Here is a 19,992-nt window from a genome sequence, read left to right as displayed (position 1 = left end):
TATATTTTATTAGACTTTTTCAGGAAATATTATTTATTGAATAGAATATATAATACAGTGTATATAGAGAGAGAAAGAAAGACAGAAATTATTGTGTGAATTCAAGTAAATTGCACCTCTTTTGACATTGCTCAGCCCATTTTATTTGATTTTATCTAACATGTTCTTTCCCATATTGAGGTAAAAATCAATCACATTTCCCCTGCAAGACACTGTTTTGTATAAAACACCAGACTTCATCTTTGAATTATTGAAATAATCAAATATTCTCATGAAACAGAACATCAGACTCAACTTCTACCTGTTTTTACAGAACTCAATCAATGTCAAAACGAGGTCTGCGATGTAAAGCCCCAAGTTCACATACGTCATGATCGTGACGAGGTTGAGGTCATGAATGCGATGCTCGTGGGTTTTGTTGTATCTTCTATAGTTTTTATATCCAAACACAGGCCAGATGATGGCCGCAGACACGTACAGAGCCACAGCCACTGCGTCAAACACCAGCTCCAACTTATTCAGATCACAGCATTTCAGAATATTCACACACTTCTGCAGGTGTGTGAGAATCACCAGCAGGGTGGGAACAAAACACACCACGTAGACCAGAATACACCAGATCATACCACCAGGGAGTCGGGTTTCCACTCCTTTAAAGCAGCTGTACACCGCTGTGAAGAGGAGACAGGCCACTAACGCCTGGGTGAAGCGCAGGATTCCTCGTACTCTGGACAGATAACCTTCAGGACACTTTAGTTTTAACTTCACCCCGTCCAACACGTACACGATACATGCCAGAATGGAGAAGATGGCGCAGATCATATCCGCGATACATGTTGCGCACACAAACACAGTGCAATAGATGAGAGATGCGGATAACACCATGAGGGCTGATAGAAGGGTCAGTCCGCAGGAGAGATCGTCCCATTTGTGCTTCAGCACGAGGCCCTCTATCAGTATATTAAACAGGCATTTCTCCACAACGAAGATCACCACAGCCACAATGAGTCCGAAGACCCACACGAACTCGCACCACATCCCGTACGGACTGGACATGGAGCCGCGGAACATCGGGATGATCAGGGCCAACGCGCAGAACACCATCTCGAGGATCCGGAGACACAGATTCAGACTCAGACCGCACAATGCCATTGTTCTTCATCTAATGCCCAAAACCACTTAAGTGTGAACTGTGCTCAAGTGGACAGTTACTCTAAACGGCATGATTTGCATTGATAACGTTTTTTACACGCACCATAAACTTCCAGTGTTTACATATTTCAGTTGTGACCTCTCTCTGGCAAGTTGGTTTAGCGAGTGAATGAAAACTAGAGACATTTTCTATAGTAGAAGTGAAGGATGCTGCTGCCCGGTTTCACAGACTAAAATGCATGTTTGAGCTGTTTTAACTGAAAGCAACTTGCACTAAGATATCTTAAAATATGTCAGCAGTGCTATTGTTTTGTCTCAAGATGCTCACCATTGTTGTTGTTTTTCTAAGACATATTTATAAAAGCTACTTAAATGTCCTAATTTAACTATGGCCTACTCCTGGCTTAATCTAAGCCCTGTCTGTGAAACTACTAAAAGTGTTACTATAGCCTACTATCAACCAGAATAAAACTAAGGGTTTACAAACAATTTAATGTCAAGGGCCCCAAAATATGATGATGCTGTTATGTTTATTAATATAAGTCTCTTATGTTCACGAAAGCAACAAAATAGGCTATAGTAAAAACAGTAATATTGTGAAATGTTATTCAAATTTAAAATAACTATTCTCTGTTTGAATATATTTTAAAATGTAATTTATTCCTGTGATGTAAAGCTGAATTTTCAGCATCATAACTCCAGTCTTCAGTGTCACATGATCCTTCAGAAATCTCTCTAATATGATGATTTGCTGCTTAAGACACAATTATTATTATTATTAATGTTGTCATATTTTGTGGAAACCGTAAAAAAATTTTTTTCAGGATTCATTGATGAATAGACAGTTCAAAAGAACAGCATTTATTTGAAATAGAAATCTTTTGAAACATTATTATTGTTAAAGTCGTTACTGTCACTTTTGATAAGTTTAACGAGTTTGCTTGCCCATAAAATCTTTAAGATATTAGGTTAAACTTATTTGGCTTGCTGTCCACTGAAGAGGGGCTCGATGAAGCAGCTTCAACTCGAGCTCTGATATACCCCCCAGTGGCTAAATGTAGGATATGATAATTGAAGGGCAAGGTACCTGAGATGAAGGTGGAGTTTGGGGAGGTGGAGGGATACTGGAACAGCTGATGCTAGAGAGAGGTAAGCGGCTGCTTATATACTCAGGCTGTTGATTGAAAGATTAGATGGGCTCACTCCTCCCTAACTTGCGTTTAGGAACTTCATTTAATTTAACTGCACATATTTATTTCTTGAAATTAAAAAACTACTGCTAAAATTGTTAGTGTAAAAAAAACCCCCTGAGAATAGTACCATGAATCTACCTTTTGTTTTTAAATGCATTTATTTTTTTTACATGTTTTAAGGTATTTTTTTGTAACAGGTTTCATGAAATGTGGCGCTGGTTCTTGCATGCATCATTGATGCAATGTTAACGTGTGTGTCTTACTTTCCATTCCTCCTAAAACTGGTGCGTTTTAATACTCCAGCATGAACACATGCACAGCTTCTGATATTACAGTCTGTTCTGGAGGTTCTAATTGTGTGTTTGTAGATTTGTGCAATGGATTAAAATAGAAATTTCACAGATGGTAAATACAATCATTTATTTTGAATAATCAAGCATTTTATGAGAGCAAAATACAACCGACTATATAGAAAAATGAACAACAGCATGTTAAAATACACTCTTAAAAAGAACGATTTACCACATTCCATGAAGAACCATCAAGCCTTTCCATTCCACAAAAGTTTCTTTGGGATAGTTGACCCAAAAATGAAAATTAACCCATGATTTACTCACCCTGAAGCCATCCTAGGTGTATATGGCATTCTTCTTTCAGACGAATACAATCGGAGTTATATTAAAAAATGTCCTGTCTCCGCCAAGCTTTATAATGGGAGCGAATGGCTAGAGGAAATTTGAAGACCAAAAAAGTGCATCTATCCATCATAAAAGTAATCCATATGCGCCGGGGGGTTAATAAAGGCCTTCTGAAGTGAAACCATGCGTTTGTGTAAGGAAAAATACCCATATTTAAAACTTTATAAACTATAATCACTAGCTTCCGACATACGACCATACACATCGATTTACGGTGGAAGAGTAACCCCTGATCCGACGCATAACATGACGAACGCGGAAGCTCAGAGGAAAGAGCAAAACAAAAACACCGGTCGTGAATTAGCCATTTTGAAGAGAAATGTCGGAGGATTTCTATATAATAGAAGAGCAGCTTCAGTTTGTTTGCACAGCCCTATTTGTTTAAACTGTGAGAGGCGTATAAGCTTACGATACTCCAACATCCTACGTCATACATGCGTCACGGGTTACTCTTGAGGTGCAAGTCGACTTGCGCAGTGTGCGTACAATCGTCTGGCGGAAGCTAGTTCTAAAGTTATAAAGTTATAAATATGGGTATTTTTCATATGAGCACTTTTATGATGGAAGGATGCACTTTTTTGAGCTTCAAATTTTCTCTAGCCATTCACTCCCATTATAAAGCTCGGAAGAGCCAAGACATTTGATATAACTCAGATTGTATTCGTATATTAAAGAAGAATGCCATATACACCTAGGATGGCTTCAGGGTGAGTATATCATGGGCTAATTTTCATTTTGGGGTGAACTATCCCTTTCCATGAATGGTTCTTTGGGGAACCCAATGGCATCACTCTGGAAAACTCTCTCTTTTTTAAAAATTTTTATAGAGTGTACAATAGTGATACTATTAAGAACGTTTAAATCCACAGATTCCGCAGCAAGTGAAGACAAGGTCAGTGATGTACAGGCCGAGGTTAACATAGGTCATGAAGGTCACAACAAACTGGATGCCCCATACGCAGCTGTATCCTGGACAGTCTTTGGGCCGCGGGTTTCCTCTGAAGCTGTAGGCGGGCCAGAGGATTGCAGCGGAGATGTACAACAGAACCGATATAATCAGGATAAGCATGGTGAAGCGATCGATGCTGAAGGGCAGACAGTTCTTTATCTTGGTCAAGATGTTGGTGATGATGATCAGGAGGGTTAGAGGCAAAGGAATGACGTAGGCCACGATGCACCACAGCAGAGCCGGTTTACCCACATAACCGATGAGGGAAATGAGGATGATGCAGGCGACGAAGGCCTCGAGAATCTTAATGAAGCCGGGAAGCGCAGCTACATACGTTGCAGAGCGTGTCGCATCACATTTATCCTTGAACGTCTCCACGCAGTAAAGAGCGCAACACACCGCGGAGAGGATCGTCACTATCCAGCCCCAGATGCACTTCCGGCAGATGTAGAAGTTGGCGCACATCACCGTGCATGAGAACGTGCAGAGCGAGGACATCATGGCCATGCCGGTCGTGAAGTCGTCCCAGTCCATGCAAAACACCAGGATCAGCTTGTGGATGAGGAACATCTCCAGTATGGTGATGATCAGTGTGATGATAGGACACAAACCCCAGATCACCATGCTGTAGATCCAGTAGGTGTGTGACGGGTGACCCCAGATGTAGCCCACCACAAACGTCACCACACACACCACGATCTGCGCCATGTGCAGGGCGCCACGGGAACTCGTCAGGGAGGAAGGAGTGAACTTTGCCTTATCCATTGTGAAAGTGCAGTGGCTCTTCGAAAGGTCTGAAGGCGTTATAGAAACGAGATGTTCTCAGGGGAAGATAAAAATGCATGACATGCAAAAGACACTACATACGTCACCGCAACGCTCCACCTAATCTATAGTGATTATCAGTGGGGGAGTTATTCAAAAGTCAAGTCACATTTATTCATGCAGACTGATTCAACGTCATAGGAAAATAAGTGTTGCACATCGGTTATGAAATTAACAAAAATGAGTTCACCCAAAAATGAAAATCTTCCTATATTTACTCACCCTCAAGCCATGATCATAGGTGTATATGACTTTATTCTTTCAGCCAAACACAATCAGAGTTTTAAAAGAAATATCCTGGCTCTTCCAAGCTTTATAATGGGAGTGAATGGTTTGAGATTTTGAAGCCCCAAAAAGCACATCCATCCATCATAAAATTAACCCACACGACTCCACTCGACTCGCGTAAGGCCCTTAACAAAAACAAGTGAGTTTATAAAGTTATAAATATGGATTTTTTTCGTACAAAACTGCATGGCTTCGCTTCAGAAGGCCTTTATTAACCCACTAATGAGAATTTTTTTTTTTGCTTGTTTTGATAACGTTCCTGTTATTTCTGAATGTTCTCTGAATGTTCAAAACGTCATTTTTTGTATATATTTTTTTATTATTAGTTGTGAAACATTAGGGAAACATTCAATTTTATCATTCTTCATACATTATGGAAATGTTACCTTCAAAATGTTGAAAATGTCATAAATGGCTAACAAAAATGCTCACAAATTTCCAAAAGACTGTTATGTCAATTACTCCCCCCCCCCAATTACTTATAAATCATTAATGGGAAAGTCACTGAATTCAACCAAGAAATGAGTTCTGAACGTCTTTACCGGGTCTATTTCTTTCAGAAGCAAGGATGTCGGGTTAAAGTTGAAAGTTGTAAATGAGAATGAAATGGAGTAAAATGATAGTCAAATGTTTCACAGCCGTTGGTTATATTTGACTATGTTTTTTTTTTTTGACATTATCAGATTGTGGTGTAAAATTGCAAGCTCAATTTATCCTTCAAGAAATTACCTTCAGTTTACAACTTAGCACATTATCCTCAATGCTATTGAGTTTTAGCTGAAAGAACATCTTTGAATAATATCAAGAAACCGTTGCTGTCTTTGACTTTATTTAAATGTGCCTGTGATAATCTAAAAGCATGAGATTGTTTTTGCTGATGTAATGTAGCCTTGTGCACAGTTGCTGTTGCTGCAGAGGAATGCATCTATGTTTATATCCATGTGTTAATAATAATGCCTGAGAATCATTTCCGCTCAAACCGGTCCATCAGCTAATGTTTGTTGCAGAATCTCAAATCTGTGAATGTGAATAACAACATGTGACACTTTATTTGCAGCCAAACGGGTAATTGAATTAGTGCGATATTAAATTATTTATCTGCTTTTGAAGTTTAACATAATAGTAATCAGGTATTCGAGTCGCTTTCCTGTTGTCCTTGTTCCTCATTAGCCATGCATGATCATGCATAATCATTTTGTATTATGCTGGATTATATTACTAGGTTGGTCAGCCACATCCATACTAATGCAATGCCAGAACTATTTTGACATAATTTCTGTAAATACCATGAGATATTCTTAGATTATATGATGCTTTTAGTGAATTATTGTAGGGTAGTGAGTTAATTTAAAGGTGAACACTTATGTTTTCAGAGTTGTGCGAGTCTATAAACTGTAGGAAGGCAAGAACTGTGTCCGTGCAGCACTGCAGTCTTGATTGAGTTATCCTAATGACTGTCATGTGTCTGCGGATGTTGAGCACAAGGCCAGCCGTTGTCTCATTACCAGAACGACTCGACCTTTTGGCCAGTGAGATGCTCATAAAGCTGTAAACAGGTCAGCTGATACAGGACGGCCTTTCACTGGGATTTTCCTTTTTCAAGTAATGGAGAAAGCAAAAGAGTATCCATGTATTTCTGGGTAAGATAGATAAGTATATTAAGTGAATAATCATAGAAAACTAAATAGCAATGTCCATCGATTTGACTGGTTGTGTATAACATAGATCGATAGATAAATAGACAGATAGATAGATCTCGTTCTCTATTTAATATAGTATATCTAGCCTATATATCTCTGTAAGTCTCTTCTTCACCCAGCGTGCACTGTGACGGCAGTACTCACTGCGCATGCGCACACAATCACAAATATGCCCGCTGCCTGACAGACAGTCGAAAGCAAATCAGGTAAGACGTTTCATTCAAATTATTATTCCAGTTTTGACATTTTCTTAATTCCACTCATCTATTTGCGATTCGTGTACTTGAAGTGCTGCAGTACAGACTTTTAAATGGCTTCGGCATGTAGTTCAGTTTACACTGCCTGCACATTAGCTGCACGAGCTATTCACATTAGCTTAATCTGAAGCGTCGCCGTTTCATTTGCACATCTTCATGTATTAAAGACATGTTTAATAAAAACGACTACGCCATAGAGCTGTCAGTCTGCTGCATGTGTTTGGATACTAGTGTGTGAGTATCTGTAACGTCATCTGTCAGTCAAGTATACATCAGGCAGATTTGAACGAGGCTGTGCGTGTCATACTGTTTATGTCTGTCACTGAAAGTTGACAGGAAATATAGGCAGTGTTTGTTTGTGAACATTAGAAGCATTAGAAGAGCAGCAAAGCGCGTGCCAGGTGGGCTTGACGGCGCGCGCGTGAGGCGTTTCTCTCGCTCGCTGATTGGCTGCTGACGTGCATCGTCATCATATTTACTATTATTCACTGTAGATATTTAATACAGTAAAACTATTACGTTTTGACATAATGTTCCTGGAAGCGTCTTACATTGTTTAAAATAGATCAAATATTTATGATTTTACAATACTTACAATTAAGTGTTGTACTTACCTAAAATGTAAAAGGCAACTATATATTTTATATATATATATATTTTAAATGCAATACTATAAATATGTGTAAAATGTAGTTTCTAAAATATCTAGTTTCTGTTACATTACATCATTGCATTTGTTTTCTACCTATTATGGTATTGTACTGGTAGATTTTTTTTTTTTAAATCCAATTAATTTATTTGTTTGTATGTTTTTATTCACGTTTTTGTTTATTTAGTTAATTATTAAATCAAATCAATTAATTAAGTAAGTTTAATTGTATTTCTTTTTTTTCTGCTTCTCTCTAAACTTTTGGTACGTACTGATTGATTTCCGTGTTCATATAGTACAATGTTATTTACATGGTTTCTCTGAGATAAGGCTGAACAAGTGTGACCAAAAACTACCATGATAAGAGTAGATTTACTTTTTATGGATTACTATAGACAAAAGTTCCTCTAAAGTCAGTGTTTTACTATGAAATCATGTCATTTTCTTAAAACATAACTGATGGTATAATATGCTATTATAATAGGTTATGTGATTCTGACACTGTCAGATGCCAGATACACGTCGTCCACCTGTCCTGGTGGAAATGGATTATAGCCCCTTGACCCCTGACCCTTGGAGCACTGATGCTATTATGCTACATAAGCAAATCCAATAGCGTATTTTTGCTTTGTCCTGAATCTGATAGTTTCATGTTGTTGACGTTCTATGAGCTCTGACCTCACAGCAACTCTAAAGTACAAGAGTCTAGTGTCTGCACACGCTTACAGATCCCAAGACATAGAGAGAGAAGGAGAAAACAGAGCGAGGGAAGTAATTGGGAAATTCTGATAAACTGAGTCAGAAAGGCACAAATACACAGACGGACTCGCAGGACTCGCTTGAAAGTCAATGGATGTGATTTTTAGGGCATTTCTTTTATGGCCCGGGGCATTTAAAAAAAAAATATATATATATATAGGCTATATTTCAACTATATATACACATATACATACACTACCATTTTAAAAGTTTGGGGTCAGTACGAATGTTTTTGAAAGAAGTCTCTTCCGCTTATTTATTTGATCAAATAATACAGTAAAAACAGTAATATTGTGAATATGAAATTAGTGTTGTCACGGTACCAAAATTTCAGTATTCGGTACCGATACCAGTGAAAATCCACGGTTCTCGGTACCAATTTCGGTACCAAAGCTTAATTTAGATTAAATTTACATAATTATATTAAAGTGTATATCACAAAGATGGAAACTGTAGTATTAAAAACACTTTACAATAAGATTCCATTTGTTAGATAACATTAGATAAAATGACCTAACAAAAAAAACAATAGTTATATACTGTCGCAATTATTCTCCTTTAGGGGTTCATTTAAAAAATACATTTTTAAAATCAAAAGTTAACATTATTTCTGTTAACATTATTTAATGCACAATGAATGAAGTGAACAAACATGACCAATCAAGTGTTTTGTATTAAATAACATTCACAAACATTAATTAATGTTGTAAAAATATATTGTTCACTCAATGTGTTATGTTAGATAACGCATTAAGTGATGTTAATGAATGGTATCTTATTGTAGCATTACCAAACTATACAGGAGATAAAATATGTTTTATTTGACTTGACTATATATATACTTTTATTTAATCCAAAACTGTATTCATATTTAACTTTAAAAGGGCTTTTTAAACCTGCTAAGAGTTATCCAGCCAAGAATAAGACTAGAACTGCTTTTCTGACGGACTGATATTAATGACGGCTTTTTATTTCTCATCTCCATAAATATATCTAGTAGTAAAGCTAATGCAAGGGCTAGAAATCAATTAATAGGCCTATGTCACACTTCCTCGTCGTCATGGAGAGCGCAGTTCGCACAAGCGTTTGTACTCCCGTGGCGTCTGTCGTTGCTATGCATCCATGAACGCACATGGAAAAGCGAGCGCGCCGCTTCTATTATGAGCGCGCTTGCCTCGCGCCATTTGAAATAACGTATCTGCACGCGCAAAAACATCAGCACCACATCAGCAGCAGCACCGCCGATCGCCATCAGCGCTTTTATGAAGAGGACGCAACTGCACGCGCTTCGGGCATGCACGCGCATCAAGTACCGGGTTTGAGAAAACCTGGTACCGTGACGTTTAAAAAAAATTAGTACCGACTTGGTACCGAAGTACCGGGTCTTTTGACAACACTATATGAAATATTATTACAATTAAAAAGAACTGTTTTCTATTTTAATATTATATTGTAAAATGTAATTTATTCCTGTGATCAAAGCTGAATTTTCAGCATCATTACTCCAGTCTTCAGTGTCACATGATCCTTCAGAAATCATTCATGATTTGATGCTCAAGGAACATTTATTATGTTATCAATTTTGAAAACAGTTTCATATTTTTTTGTGGAAACAGTGAAACTTTTTTTTTTTTTTTTTTTTTTGATGAGTAGAAAATTCAAAAGAACAGCTTTTATTTGAAATAAATCTGCTGTCAAATTTTGGTCAGTTTAATACATCCTTGATGAATAAAAGTATTAATTTTTATTCTTAAAAAAAAAAAAAAATCTTAATGATCCCAAACTTGTGAACAGTAGTGTATATCTGGATGATATCAGCCACTTATGTCTGTACATATCAGTACTGATACTAGCCATTGAAGAACAACTATTTCAAAGCTGAATTCATGCATCAAAATATTAGAATGTACAGTAGACATTTTTGATAGCATTTAAATACTTATGCATGCATGCATAGTAATGCACTGTTTGAAATGGAAAAGCCCTGATAATATGTGCTTCCAATATCAACCAATTCAGGTAGATGCTGATGAAAATGCTAATATTATTTACATTTATGCATCTGACAGAGTCTTTTAACCGAAGCTCTTACATTGCATTCAATGGATGCATTTTTTAAAGTTGAATGCATTATTGGATATTATCACCATTTTGGGCATCCTTAATATTTACTGTTATGTTCATTCTTTGTCATTAATGAAGGAGATAATGACAATATTTCTTCTCTCAACAGCTGAAGCGATATGGCCGGCTAGTTTCTCTCAGTCGTTCTCTCTTTCTTTGTGCCGGTTGACGTGTGAGGTCAGAGGTCATGGCTGTGGATTGTGGCGTGTTCGTGGACTGGTCTCAGATGGACGATGTGTCTCGCGACGCGGCTCCCGGTAAGACCGAATATAAAGACATAAAGGAGTTAAAACAGCACGCGCGCTCGGGCCAGTGGGGCAAAAGCCACAGCCAGCGCTCAGCCGTTTACCAGCACCTGCTCAAAGCCCTCCCGTGCCGCACCGTCACCCCGGATGCCGAGGTCTACCGGGACATCATGGGGAACTCAAACAGCAAGCGCAACCCATCCGCGCACCTGTTGCCGGAGTTCGTGGACGGGATGGCGGTGCCGCGTTACTGTCTGAAGGCCGAATCCGTGGGATCGGTGCATGCTGTGATCTCCTGCGTGGCAGGGCAGTTCCCGGATATATCGCACTGCCCGTGTTTGCCGGCGGTGACGGCGTTGTTGCTGCACTGGAGCGCGGATGAAGCTCAATGCTTCGAGAGCGTCAGTCGCATGTTAGCTTGCAACGAACCCGGGCGGCGTTTGTTAGATCAGACTTTCCTCGCATATCAATCGGCCTGCATGACCTTCGGCGACCTCGTGCATAAGTACTGCCCTGCCGCGCATAAGCTGATGGTCGCCACTGCGACAGACGTGCTGGAGGTTTACTCTGATTGGCAGAGGTGGGTTCTGGGCGACCTTCCCTTCAGCTTCGCCGCGCGCGTGATGGACGTGTTTTTGGTGGAGGGGTACAAGGTTCTTTACCGCGTCGCACTGGCGATACTGAAGTTTTATCGCAAGCAGTGTGTGGCTTCCGGCTCGGCCTTAACCAAGCAGGAGTCGGCGGCGGTCAGGAGTGATATTCAGACCTTCGTGCAGAACATCGGGAAAAGCGTGACGCCGGATAAGCTGCTGGAAAAGGCTTTCTCCATCCGTCTATTCAGCCGTAAAGAGATCACGCTGCTTCAGCTGGCCAATGAGAAATCACTCCAGCAGAAAGGCATCACCGTCAAACAGAAAAGGTAGACATGACTGTTTTATCAGCAATATTCGCAGCAAAAATCTACAGTCAAACCTCCTCCTTGCTATCCTCACTTACATGAGTTAGCTATAGTGTCCTGCACACACTTTATTTAATTCTTTAGATTAATTTTTGGTTTGACTGTATAAATAAACCTGTAAATATTCCTCTAATGTCCTGGAAATAACACCTTTAAAAAAAAACAAAGAATCATGGACGTTTCTGTATATATACATTGTTCTAGTTGCTCATATCTGGGCTATTACTCTATATCTAGCGAATTCTCTATAAAGTTGTTTATAAAAGTATTAAATCTAGTTATAATAACAGGCAAATGGAAATTCATTGGTCATAAGTAGTGCAGATGTTGATGAGTTTGACATGTAACAGAAGAGAATTGTTATTTAGTAAGATTTGAAAAGTTAAAAGGGTTTTACATTGGGTTAAAAATGCAAAATATAGGCTAACTTTGTTTATTTCTGAGACGCACATTTGATGCCACTTGCTGAACTAAACGCACACTAACGTTCGAAAGTTCAGGGTCTGTACGATTTTTGAAAGAAATGAATATGTTTATTCAGGAAGGACGCGTTCAATTAATCAAAAGTGACACTAAAGACATGTTACAAAAGATCAATAATATTTCAAATAAATGCTGTTCTTATGAACTTTCTATTCATCAAAGAATTCAGATTTTTTTATTTTTTTTATCACAGTTTCCATAAATATATTAAACAGCACAACTTTTTTCAACATTAATAATAATTAGAAATGTTTCTTGAGCAACAAATTAGCATATTAGAATGATTTCGAAACCAATAAAAAAAAAAATGGTGAACAGAGCCATAGTGGAAAGATCAAATATAATGAGAAGATCAACTTATTGTCATTATTTTTGAGTTATTTAGGGCTGTGTCTGTTCATATTAAAATGTATTTGTTTATTAAGTCTGTCTATTTATATCTTTTTGTGTTTGGCATCTTTCCTCAGATTACATGTTTATTTTTTTATTCCCTATTTTTTTCCACATTATTTCATTGTTTTTTCTGTTTCTCCTGCTCTCCACTCTCTGTGCTGTCCTTTAGTTCTGTCAGAAGGTGGGTGTCTTCATCTCTCATCATCATCATCCTCCTCACACATTTCTGTTAAATTTTTTATATTGTTGGTTTACTGATGCAAAAATAGAAGATTTTGTTCAAATCAAGTTTTCATTCTCTCTTTTTTTTTTATATCTCTCTAGACAAAATGTCCATTTAGCCGTGAACGCTGATAATTTCAGCTCTGAGATCGTCGGCGCTAAAGAGATCCGAGATGTCTGGTCGTGGATCCCGGAGCGGTTCGCTTTGTGTCAGCCGCAGCTTCTCTTCACCACGTCCACGCACGGCTGCAGCCTGAACCGGTACAAGAACGCAGGATTCGGACACTCAAGTCACACTTAAAAATGCATGAATGCATATCGAATTTCATTAGATAACAAAAAATCAAAGCAAGTGGCCTTACTTTAAATCAAAATATTGCAGTATTTATTATAATATTAAAGGTATAGCGGAGGATGTTTTACTTCCTGGTGGGTAACCTATACTATTGGTCCTCCTAATTGTCAATCATTCTGGTGAATCAATCAAACTTTTCAAAAAGTGGAGAGGGCGGGTCTTATCTAAAATTTGGAAAGATCCTCCGCTATACCTTTAATTAGTGCCTCATAATCTTTAATTAAAAATGATCCCCTCCCTCTTGCAGTGACGTATCTTTTCTTCTCTGATGATGTTTATCAGCAAGAGTGGGACAATCTGTCAATCACATGAGATCCACCAATAGCAAACCACAACGATTCAATGATTCAATCAATTCCTCATGAGCAAAATCAAGCCCCGCCTTACTATCGCAGCTTTCATTTCATGCCAAATTTAAAGAAAGATATTCTTTATGCTCAGGAATATTATTCAAGAAGTCATCATGAGTAATAGCTGATGCCTCTGAGTAATAGTTATTACTCAGTTCAACAGTTTACCACAGTCTTTAAGAGCTGAATGACCTTCTCACACTATTTTAGTGTTTTTGAAATATTGTCTGTGATGTTTTATTCAGGTTTTATTCACATTGTGAGGGATACGAGCCGACACTAATGCTCATCAGAACCACAGATGGAGAGGTACCAAAACTTTCTCTTTCTCTTTATTCTGTCATTTTGTTTATTAATTTAGCACAAATTCAGTTGATTTATGCTGTAGTTTCTGTGAAGGTGATCTATGTTAGACTTAAATTATGTACATTTAAAGTGAACATTTAAATAAGTGCATGAAGAACTGATTTTGTTTCATCCGTTTATAAATACGTCAGCTATAATGGAGCCGTTTGGTCCAGAAGTCATCCTTTGTTGATTTACTATGTGTTTTTACGATGGTGGTTTTAGTTTTTTGAGTGAAGGTCTGTGGTTATCCTTACATACTATGTAGGATTGATAGTAAGCGAACTAGGATGCAGAGAGGTTGTTCAGGACGAGAAGCTGCTAGTCTGTGATTGACAGGCCTCTCATCCAATCGTATTTCAGGTGTGCGGGGCCTTCCTGTCCACTGATTGGGAGGAGCGGAAGAGAGGCGGGAACAAGCTCAGCTTCTTTGGCACTGGAGAGTGCTTCGTCTTCAGAGTATGTCACATTGTGCTACTCATTGGTTTATGCACATATAGAAACAATCAAATAAATTTGATTATCAGTAAATAATAAGGTAACACTTTATTTGACAGTGTCCCTGTTACATGTTACATGTACTTACCATAACAGTAAATTATGCATAATTACATGCAACTAACCCTCAACCAAATCCTAATCCTACCCTAACCCTATAGTAAGTACATGTAGTTGCTTAATATTACTCAGTACTTAAATATATAATTACACTGTAACATTGACACCTTAAAATAAAGTGTAATAATAATAATAATATAGAATATAAATAAATAAAAAATTAAGGTATTAGTTGTTACTGAATTCACTAGTTTATATTTCACTAGGTGGCGCTATTTTCTTAAGTATTAGACTTGAGTGCAAGTGCATTTATGTATCAAGTTCCTTTCATCCATCATCGTTTCATCCTGTTACACTCTCAGTCTCAGGGGAATATTTTATAGCTCTTTGGTAATTTAATGGAGTTCTTGGTTATGTTTCTATTAAATATGACTCCTTTGTAGGAATAAGAAGGACATAAATGAATCATAGTTGTAATATAGTAAAATTATAGGGCTATAGATTTATTGTGGATCAGAAAATCTTGGAAGGAAAGGCACGATTATTTATATAAATTTAAAGTCCTTTGATTATTTAATTTTTTTTAAATGTTACCATACACAGTAAAAGTGATGAAAAATTAAATGTACATATAAATAAAAATAATTATTTATAAACAAAAAAATATATATTAAAAAGTAAGAAATAGAAAATGATTTTAAATTGTATTAAAAGAAGGATCAGATCAAACCTTAGCAAGTTGGAGCACAACTGAGACGTTACTGAGATCTTTGAAACCCTAAAAGGAAGTGAAATGGTAAATTGCTGTGTTCTTATACTATATTATTAATTTTCATTTATTTATTTCATTCATCTAAAACAACTTACATGGACACTATAAGGGTGAATGTTTGCAGTTTGTAGTAGCCCAGCCCGTAAACCACAATTGAACACCCCAGCACGTATTCAGATTTCACTTCCTGACCACAGGAGTAACGACTGGAACGGTCTGATTATTGCTGGTGTGTGTTTTCAGAAGTGACATGACATAAATATATGTGTGTAACATGTTTGTTTCAGATGAAGCCAGAGATGGAGCGTTATGAGTGGGTGATTATCAAACACCCAGAGCTGGCGAGCGCGGCCCAGCCCGCAGGCGATGACCAAAGCGGTGGCGAAGACAACGGCGCGCCTCTTTCTCTAGAGAAGCCACCAGCCACAGACCCGTCTCAGCTGTCCCCGTTCCTGTCCGCTCGACACTTCAACCTGAACTCCAGGAACACCTCCATGTTCATGGCAGGAAACGTCGACTCCATCATTATCGGTCAGTGAGATACTCATTTAATCAGATTTGTGTTATTATTATTTTTCTCTTCACTTGAAATCAAGTACCGGTTCTTACAGTAATATTCTTGCACAGATAGTGAATATTCACCTTCAATACTGATATATATGATACAAAATTAACCAACATTCTTAATAACACAGATCTTTTATGTGCCTTATATTTGACTATTAATTTTCCTAAACATTTAAATTTAGCATTTATTAATTTTGGCAGATGCTTTTATCCAAAGTAAACCTGAAGTGTCAGTAGCTTTTCATATGAGAGTGTTAAGATGGAGATGTTTTAATATCATGTCTGATTTTAACCTTATCGATTTATTAAAGTATAAATGATTTGGTTCACGACTCAATGATTAGTTCAATGTTTAGAGGTAATTACATGTAATTATATATTTTTAAAATATATTTAATATACATGTATAAATAGTGAAGTTATTCAATTAAATTATTGGAAGAAAAAAAATATACAATGTAAAATATATTCATAGTAAAAAAAAAATTTGGGGAAGTTGCAGATAAAACACAGATTATTGGAGTAGGTTTTACAAGAAAATACTATTACAGGTTTTCTATTTCAAAATATCACATTTTAATTCAGTCACAGTGTTATTTGTACTTGTTTTTTTAATTTACTAGCGATTTCTGTGTGATAATTGTTTCCAAATTTGTTTCAGTCAATTTTTCTTAACTTTTGTTTCTTGCATTAAACATTTTGAATGTACTTGCAACCAAGACCATGTGGTCAAAATGATGCTTCCTCTGATTTATGAAACCATTTCAGAACAAAAACATAATGTATGAATGTATGAAGGTACATTTATTACCCAGTCCTAGTTTCTCTTAAATCCAGTATTATTTGAGTGGTATAGTATAGAAAGGAGGATCTTGAATACTTGAATTCTCTATAACTGGATGCCTTTTGTTGTGTGTGAAGGAGGAGGTGATGGTAACGCTCTGTACATCGACTCAGAGCTGAACCACGGCCGAACCGAACGATGCCTGACCTTCGACAACCCGCCGCTGTGTGCCGAGAGCTTCCAGATCGCCCTGCTGGAGGTGTGGGGCTTCAGAGACGCCATGGCATCATAAGAGCGGCTCGCCACACAGATCCTTTGTGTTGTGATAGACGTAATGAAGATGTGATGCTCCTCTAGTGCACTAAAAGATCCGCCCTGAGCTCCAGTCAAGATCCAATGCTTACTGTGTAAATCTATCAATGCAAAACATATGGCAAGGTTTTTTGTGTTAAATTTCATATCAGCAGAAGATCTGTGTTGATCTAGACCAGTTAAGAATCAAGATGAAGGAAATGAAGTTTAGTATAGTGTAGTACCACTTTCATCAGTGCTGCATTTAGCATTTTATGCAGTTTGTAATGATCAATATCTACAAGAAATGAGGACCTGAACACTGGAGACTTTCCTGTTAAAGCAAAACCAAGTCTTGGATGTGATTCCAGGCAGTATTTTCTGGTGCTAAACGCACCAATATATCATTATTTATCATTATAGGATGGAGGTTTATATATATATATATATAATATAGATGCATATATTATTTTGAGAGAGTGATCAAAGTTTATCAGTCCCACATTCCTTTTGTTCTTCCATACATTTGAGTGCCAATTGGAGGAAAAAAAATCTGATTTCCATGTTCTCGGCACAAGAAGACCGTAAAACATGAGCTCTTCATGAATCTTTAGTCAATACTTCTGGGCATTCAGCATGCTTACATGGCATTCCAATGTTCTTTTAAACCAGAAATTAATAATTCTGCCATCATTTACTCATTGTCCTCATGTCCTTCCAAACCTGTATCACTCACTTTCTTCCGTTGAACACAAATAGAGAGATTTTTGCAGACTGTTTTTGTTTTGTTTTTTCACACAATGAGAGTGAATCTAATCAGGGCTGTCAAATTCATAAGAGGACCACTTTTTATTTTTTTTATAATAATAATGAGACCATAAACACTATTTTTTACACTTTTGTAGCCGTACTTATGTAGCTTTTGTGAGTTTACTTTCAGAACAGACACTGTGGATCTCAGATCTCATTTGCACATCCGCATATTCACGATTTCAAATCAGATGCGCTTGAGATTTGAGATCTGCGGCGGGACGTCCTGTTCCTCACACCACACTGGCTTTTGAAGACTGGAAATATAGTGCACAAACTACTAGCTTTATAGAGCTTGACAGATTTCATTGCACAGAAAAGTGAGAGTTTCTTTTTGTGCTCCACATAAGAAGGAAAGTCATGCTGGTTTGGAACAATATAAAGATGAATGCTGTAAATGATGACAATCTTTATTACTTTGTTTGTTAATTTCATTTATGAATTTCAGTAATGCACCATATCACTCCGTCCGTCTACTAAAGATCCGTGCATAAAACTAATGAACGTTAAATGTACGCCGGTTGAATTGCGATGTAAAGTGTAGTAGAGATTCAGTGTTTGTTCTGTTAATCATTTAATAGTTTTTGCTTGAATTATATGTATGATGGCATAATCAGCACTATTTTATGTGGAAGTATTACATTTTATGATTTATCTTTTTCTTTGCACTTACTGAACCTATTTTAAGTTGCCGAATGTTAGTCAATCATCTCTGAATTCATATCAGTAATATATTGTTTGCTGTCAGATTCTATGTATGGATATTTTAAGCTCATATCTTTGAATCAGAACTTCAGTGATCGCAGTGGACATTGTGATGTGTTACCATATCAAGTGATGTGTTTGTATGTTGTGTGTCTCGTTCAGGCGGAGCTGGTGTGTTTATGTGTTTAAAAAGTCTTAAACATGCAAAATTATAGTGTCAAACATGTAGTAATCTAGTATCTTCTCTTAGACGTTGGGAAGGACTGTTTCTCGTATGCAGGGAACATTGGAGTGAAGAATAAAAACTGTGCAAGATGTCAATTCTGTTATTGTCCTCAGTTTTTCATGCATGTCTAGTCCTTGTCCATTATGCAACAAAGTTCCCACAGTTGTGGAAAACCCGGGAATGTCACAGAATTTGATTTCATGAAAATGTATATGCATTTATTTAGTTATACTCTAAAAAGTGTTTTTTGTTTTTTTTTGTCTCTAGAATAATTTTATAAATCTGTATTCAGAAAATACCAACAATTGGAGACAACTTTCCCTGTAAATCGCATTTTAACAATGCTATAGCTTATTTTGAATGATCTGCTTTGTATCTGTCACTGTTTTAATTAAAATCTATGTACGGTACGTTTACTACACAAATAGTCACAGTTTGGCACAGTTTGCAGTTATTTTTTTTATCTCTAACACAATTAACTAATATCATTGAGATCTTCTTAACCCTTTTCTCTTCTGGTCTCATGATAATGTGCGAGTTTGACCTCATAATGCAGATTCTCCCCTTGGCTAAATGAGACCAGACTAATTGATCTTCCCTCATGTTTCCTGAACAGCATGTGTCCACCAGGCAGACTGACGCTCCAAATAAATATGGCTTGATTACAATAGTTGGTTACATTTTAGATAATGCAATTTATTTTTATTTTTTTATTTAAAATATTAAACAGTATATTAAATATATTTTAGCATTAAATACATTTTAATATATGTTTAATATTGCGTATTAAATATGTAATTAAATGATTTATTATTTAATTATTTATTAAATAAATGGGTTTTTTTATGATATAAAAAATATACATAGAATTATTGTGTGGGAATATAGATATGCTATCTACCCCATACTATATCTACTAATGTTTATTAACATATTAATAGGCTATGTGTCTAAAGTACAGTCTCGTTAATTTCTTGCTGACACAGAGGGTGATGGGCGTGGCCTGCGGTTGACGTCACTGCCCAGAATGACCTTCATCTCGGGAATCCTCATCCTCTGCATCACACTGCGTGGGTGACATAATAATATCACTTCATTATAAAAAAAGCTTTATTATAAACAGCACAGAATATCCGAAGGCCGTTTTACAGAAATCAGAAGTCGTTGTAAACCAAAACAATATTTTTGAATAATAAAATACCTTAAAACATGTGGATAGTAAACCCACGCCCTTGCAAAGAGTGTCTCAGCAAGTTACAGAGCAACGGAGAGGAAAATAATGAATGCAAAAGTATAATGAATGCAATTACATGTTACTATTACACATTCAAACG

The 19,992-nt window shown here is 37.0% G+C and overlaps 3 protein-coding genes across 3 annotated transcripts; 1 reads left to right on the top strand and 2 right to left on the bottom strand.

The window, feature by feature from the left end:
• Window positions 1-119: 119 nt before the first annotated feature.
• On the bottom strand, window positions 120-1,654 carry LOC309509712 (myeloid-associated differentiation marker-like protein 2). Its single transcript, XM_082184517.1, has one exon. The coding sequence runs from the start codon at window positions 1,150-1,152 to the stop codon at window positions 298-300; it is 855 nt and encodes a 284-aa protein (XP_082040643.1). The 5' UTR covers window positions 1,153-1,654; the 3' UTR covers window positions 120-297.
• A 1,974-nt stretch (window positions 1,655-3,628) lies between these two features.
• LOC309508752 (myeloid-associated differentiation marker-like protein 2) lies at window positions 3,629-4,777 on the bottom strand. Its single transcript, XM_082183212.1, has one exon. It carries the CDS (start codon window positions 4,755-4,757, stop codon window positions 3,891-3,893), a length of 867 nt encoding a protein of 288 aa, XP_082039338.1. The 5' UTR covers window positions 4,758-4,777; the 3' UTR covers window positions 3,629-3,890.
• Window positions 4,778-6,859: 2,082 nt separating this feature from the next.
• tbc1d24 (TBC1 domain family, member 24) lies at window positions 6,860-18,753 on the top strand. The gene is made up of 7 exons (XM_082184195.1): window positions 6,860-7,011; window positions 10,704-11,758; window positions 12,998-13,156; window positions 13,846-13,909; window positions 14,309-14,404; window positions 15,563-15,806; window positions 16,764-18,753. The coding sequence occupies exons 2-7, from the start codon at window positions 10,782-10,784 to the stop codon at window positions 16,916-16,918; spliced, it is 1,695 nt and encodes a 564-aa protein (XP_082040321.1). The 5' UTR covers window positions 6,860-7,011; window positions 10,704-10,781; the 3' UTR covers window positions 16,919-18,753.
• Window positions 18,754-19,992: the final 1,239 nt, after the last annotated feature.

Source organism: Leuciscus leuciscus, assembly GCF_965113295.1.
Source record: "Leuciscus leuciscus genome assembly, chromosome: 11".
NCBI classification, from domain to species: Eukaryota; Metazoa; Chordata; class Actinopteri; order Cypriniformes; family Leuciscidae; genus Leuciscus; species Leuciscus leuciscus.
This window is presented reverse-complemented; position numbering and strand designations above follow the sequence as displayed.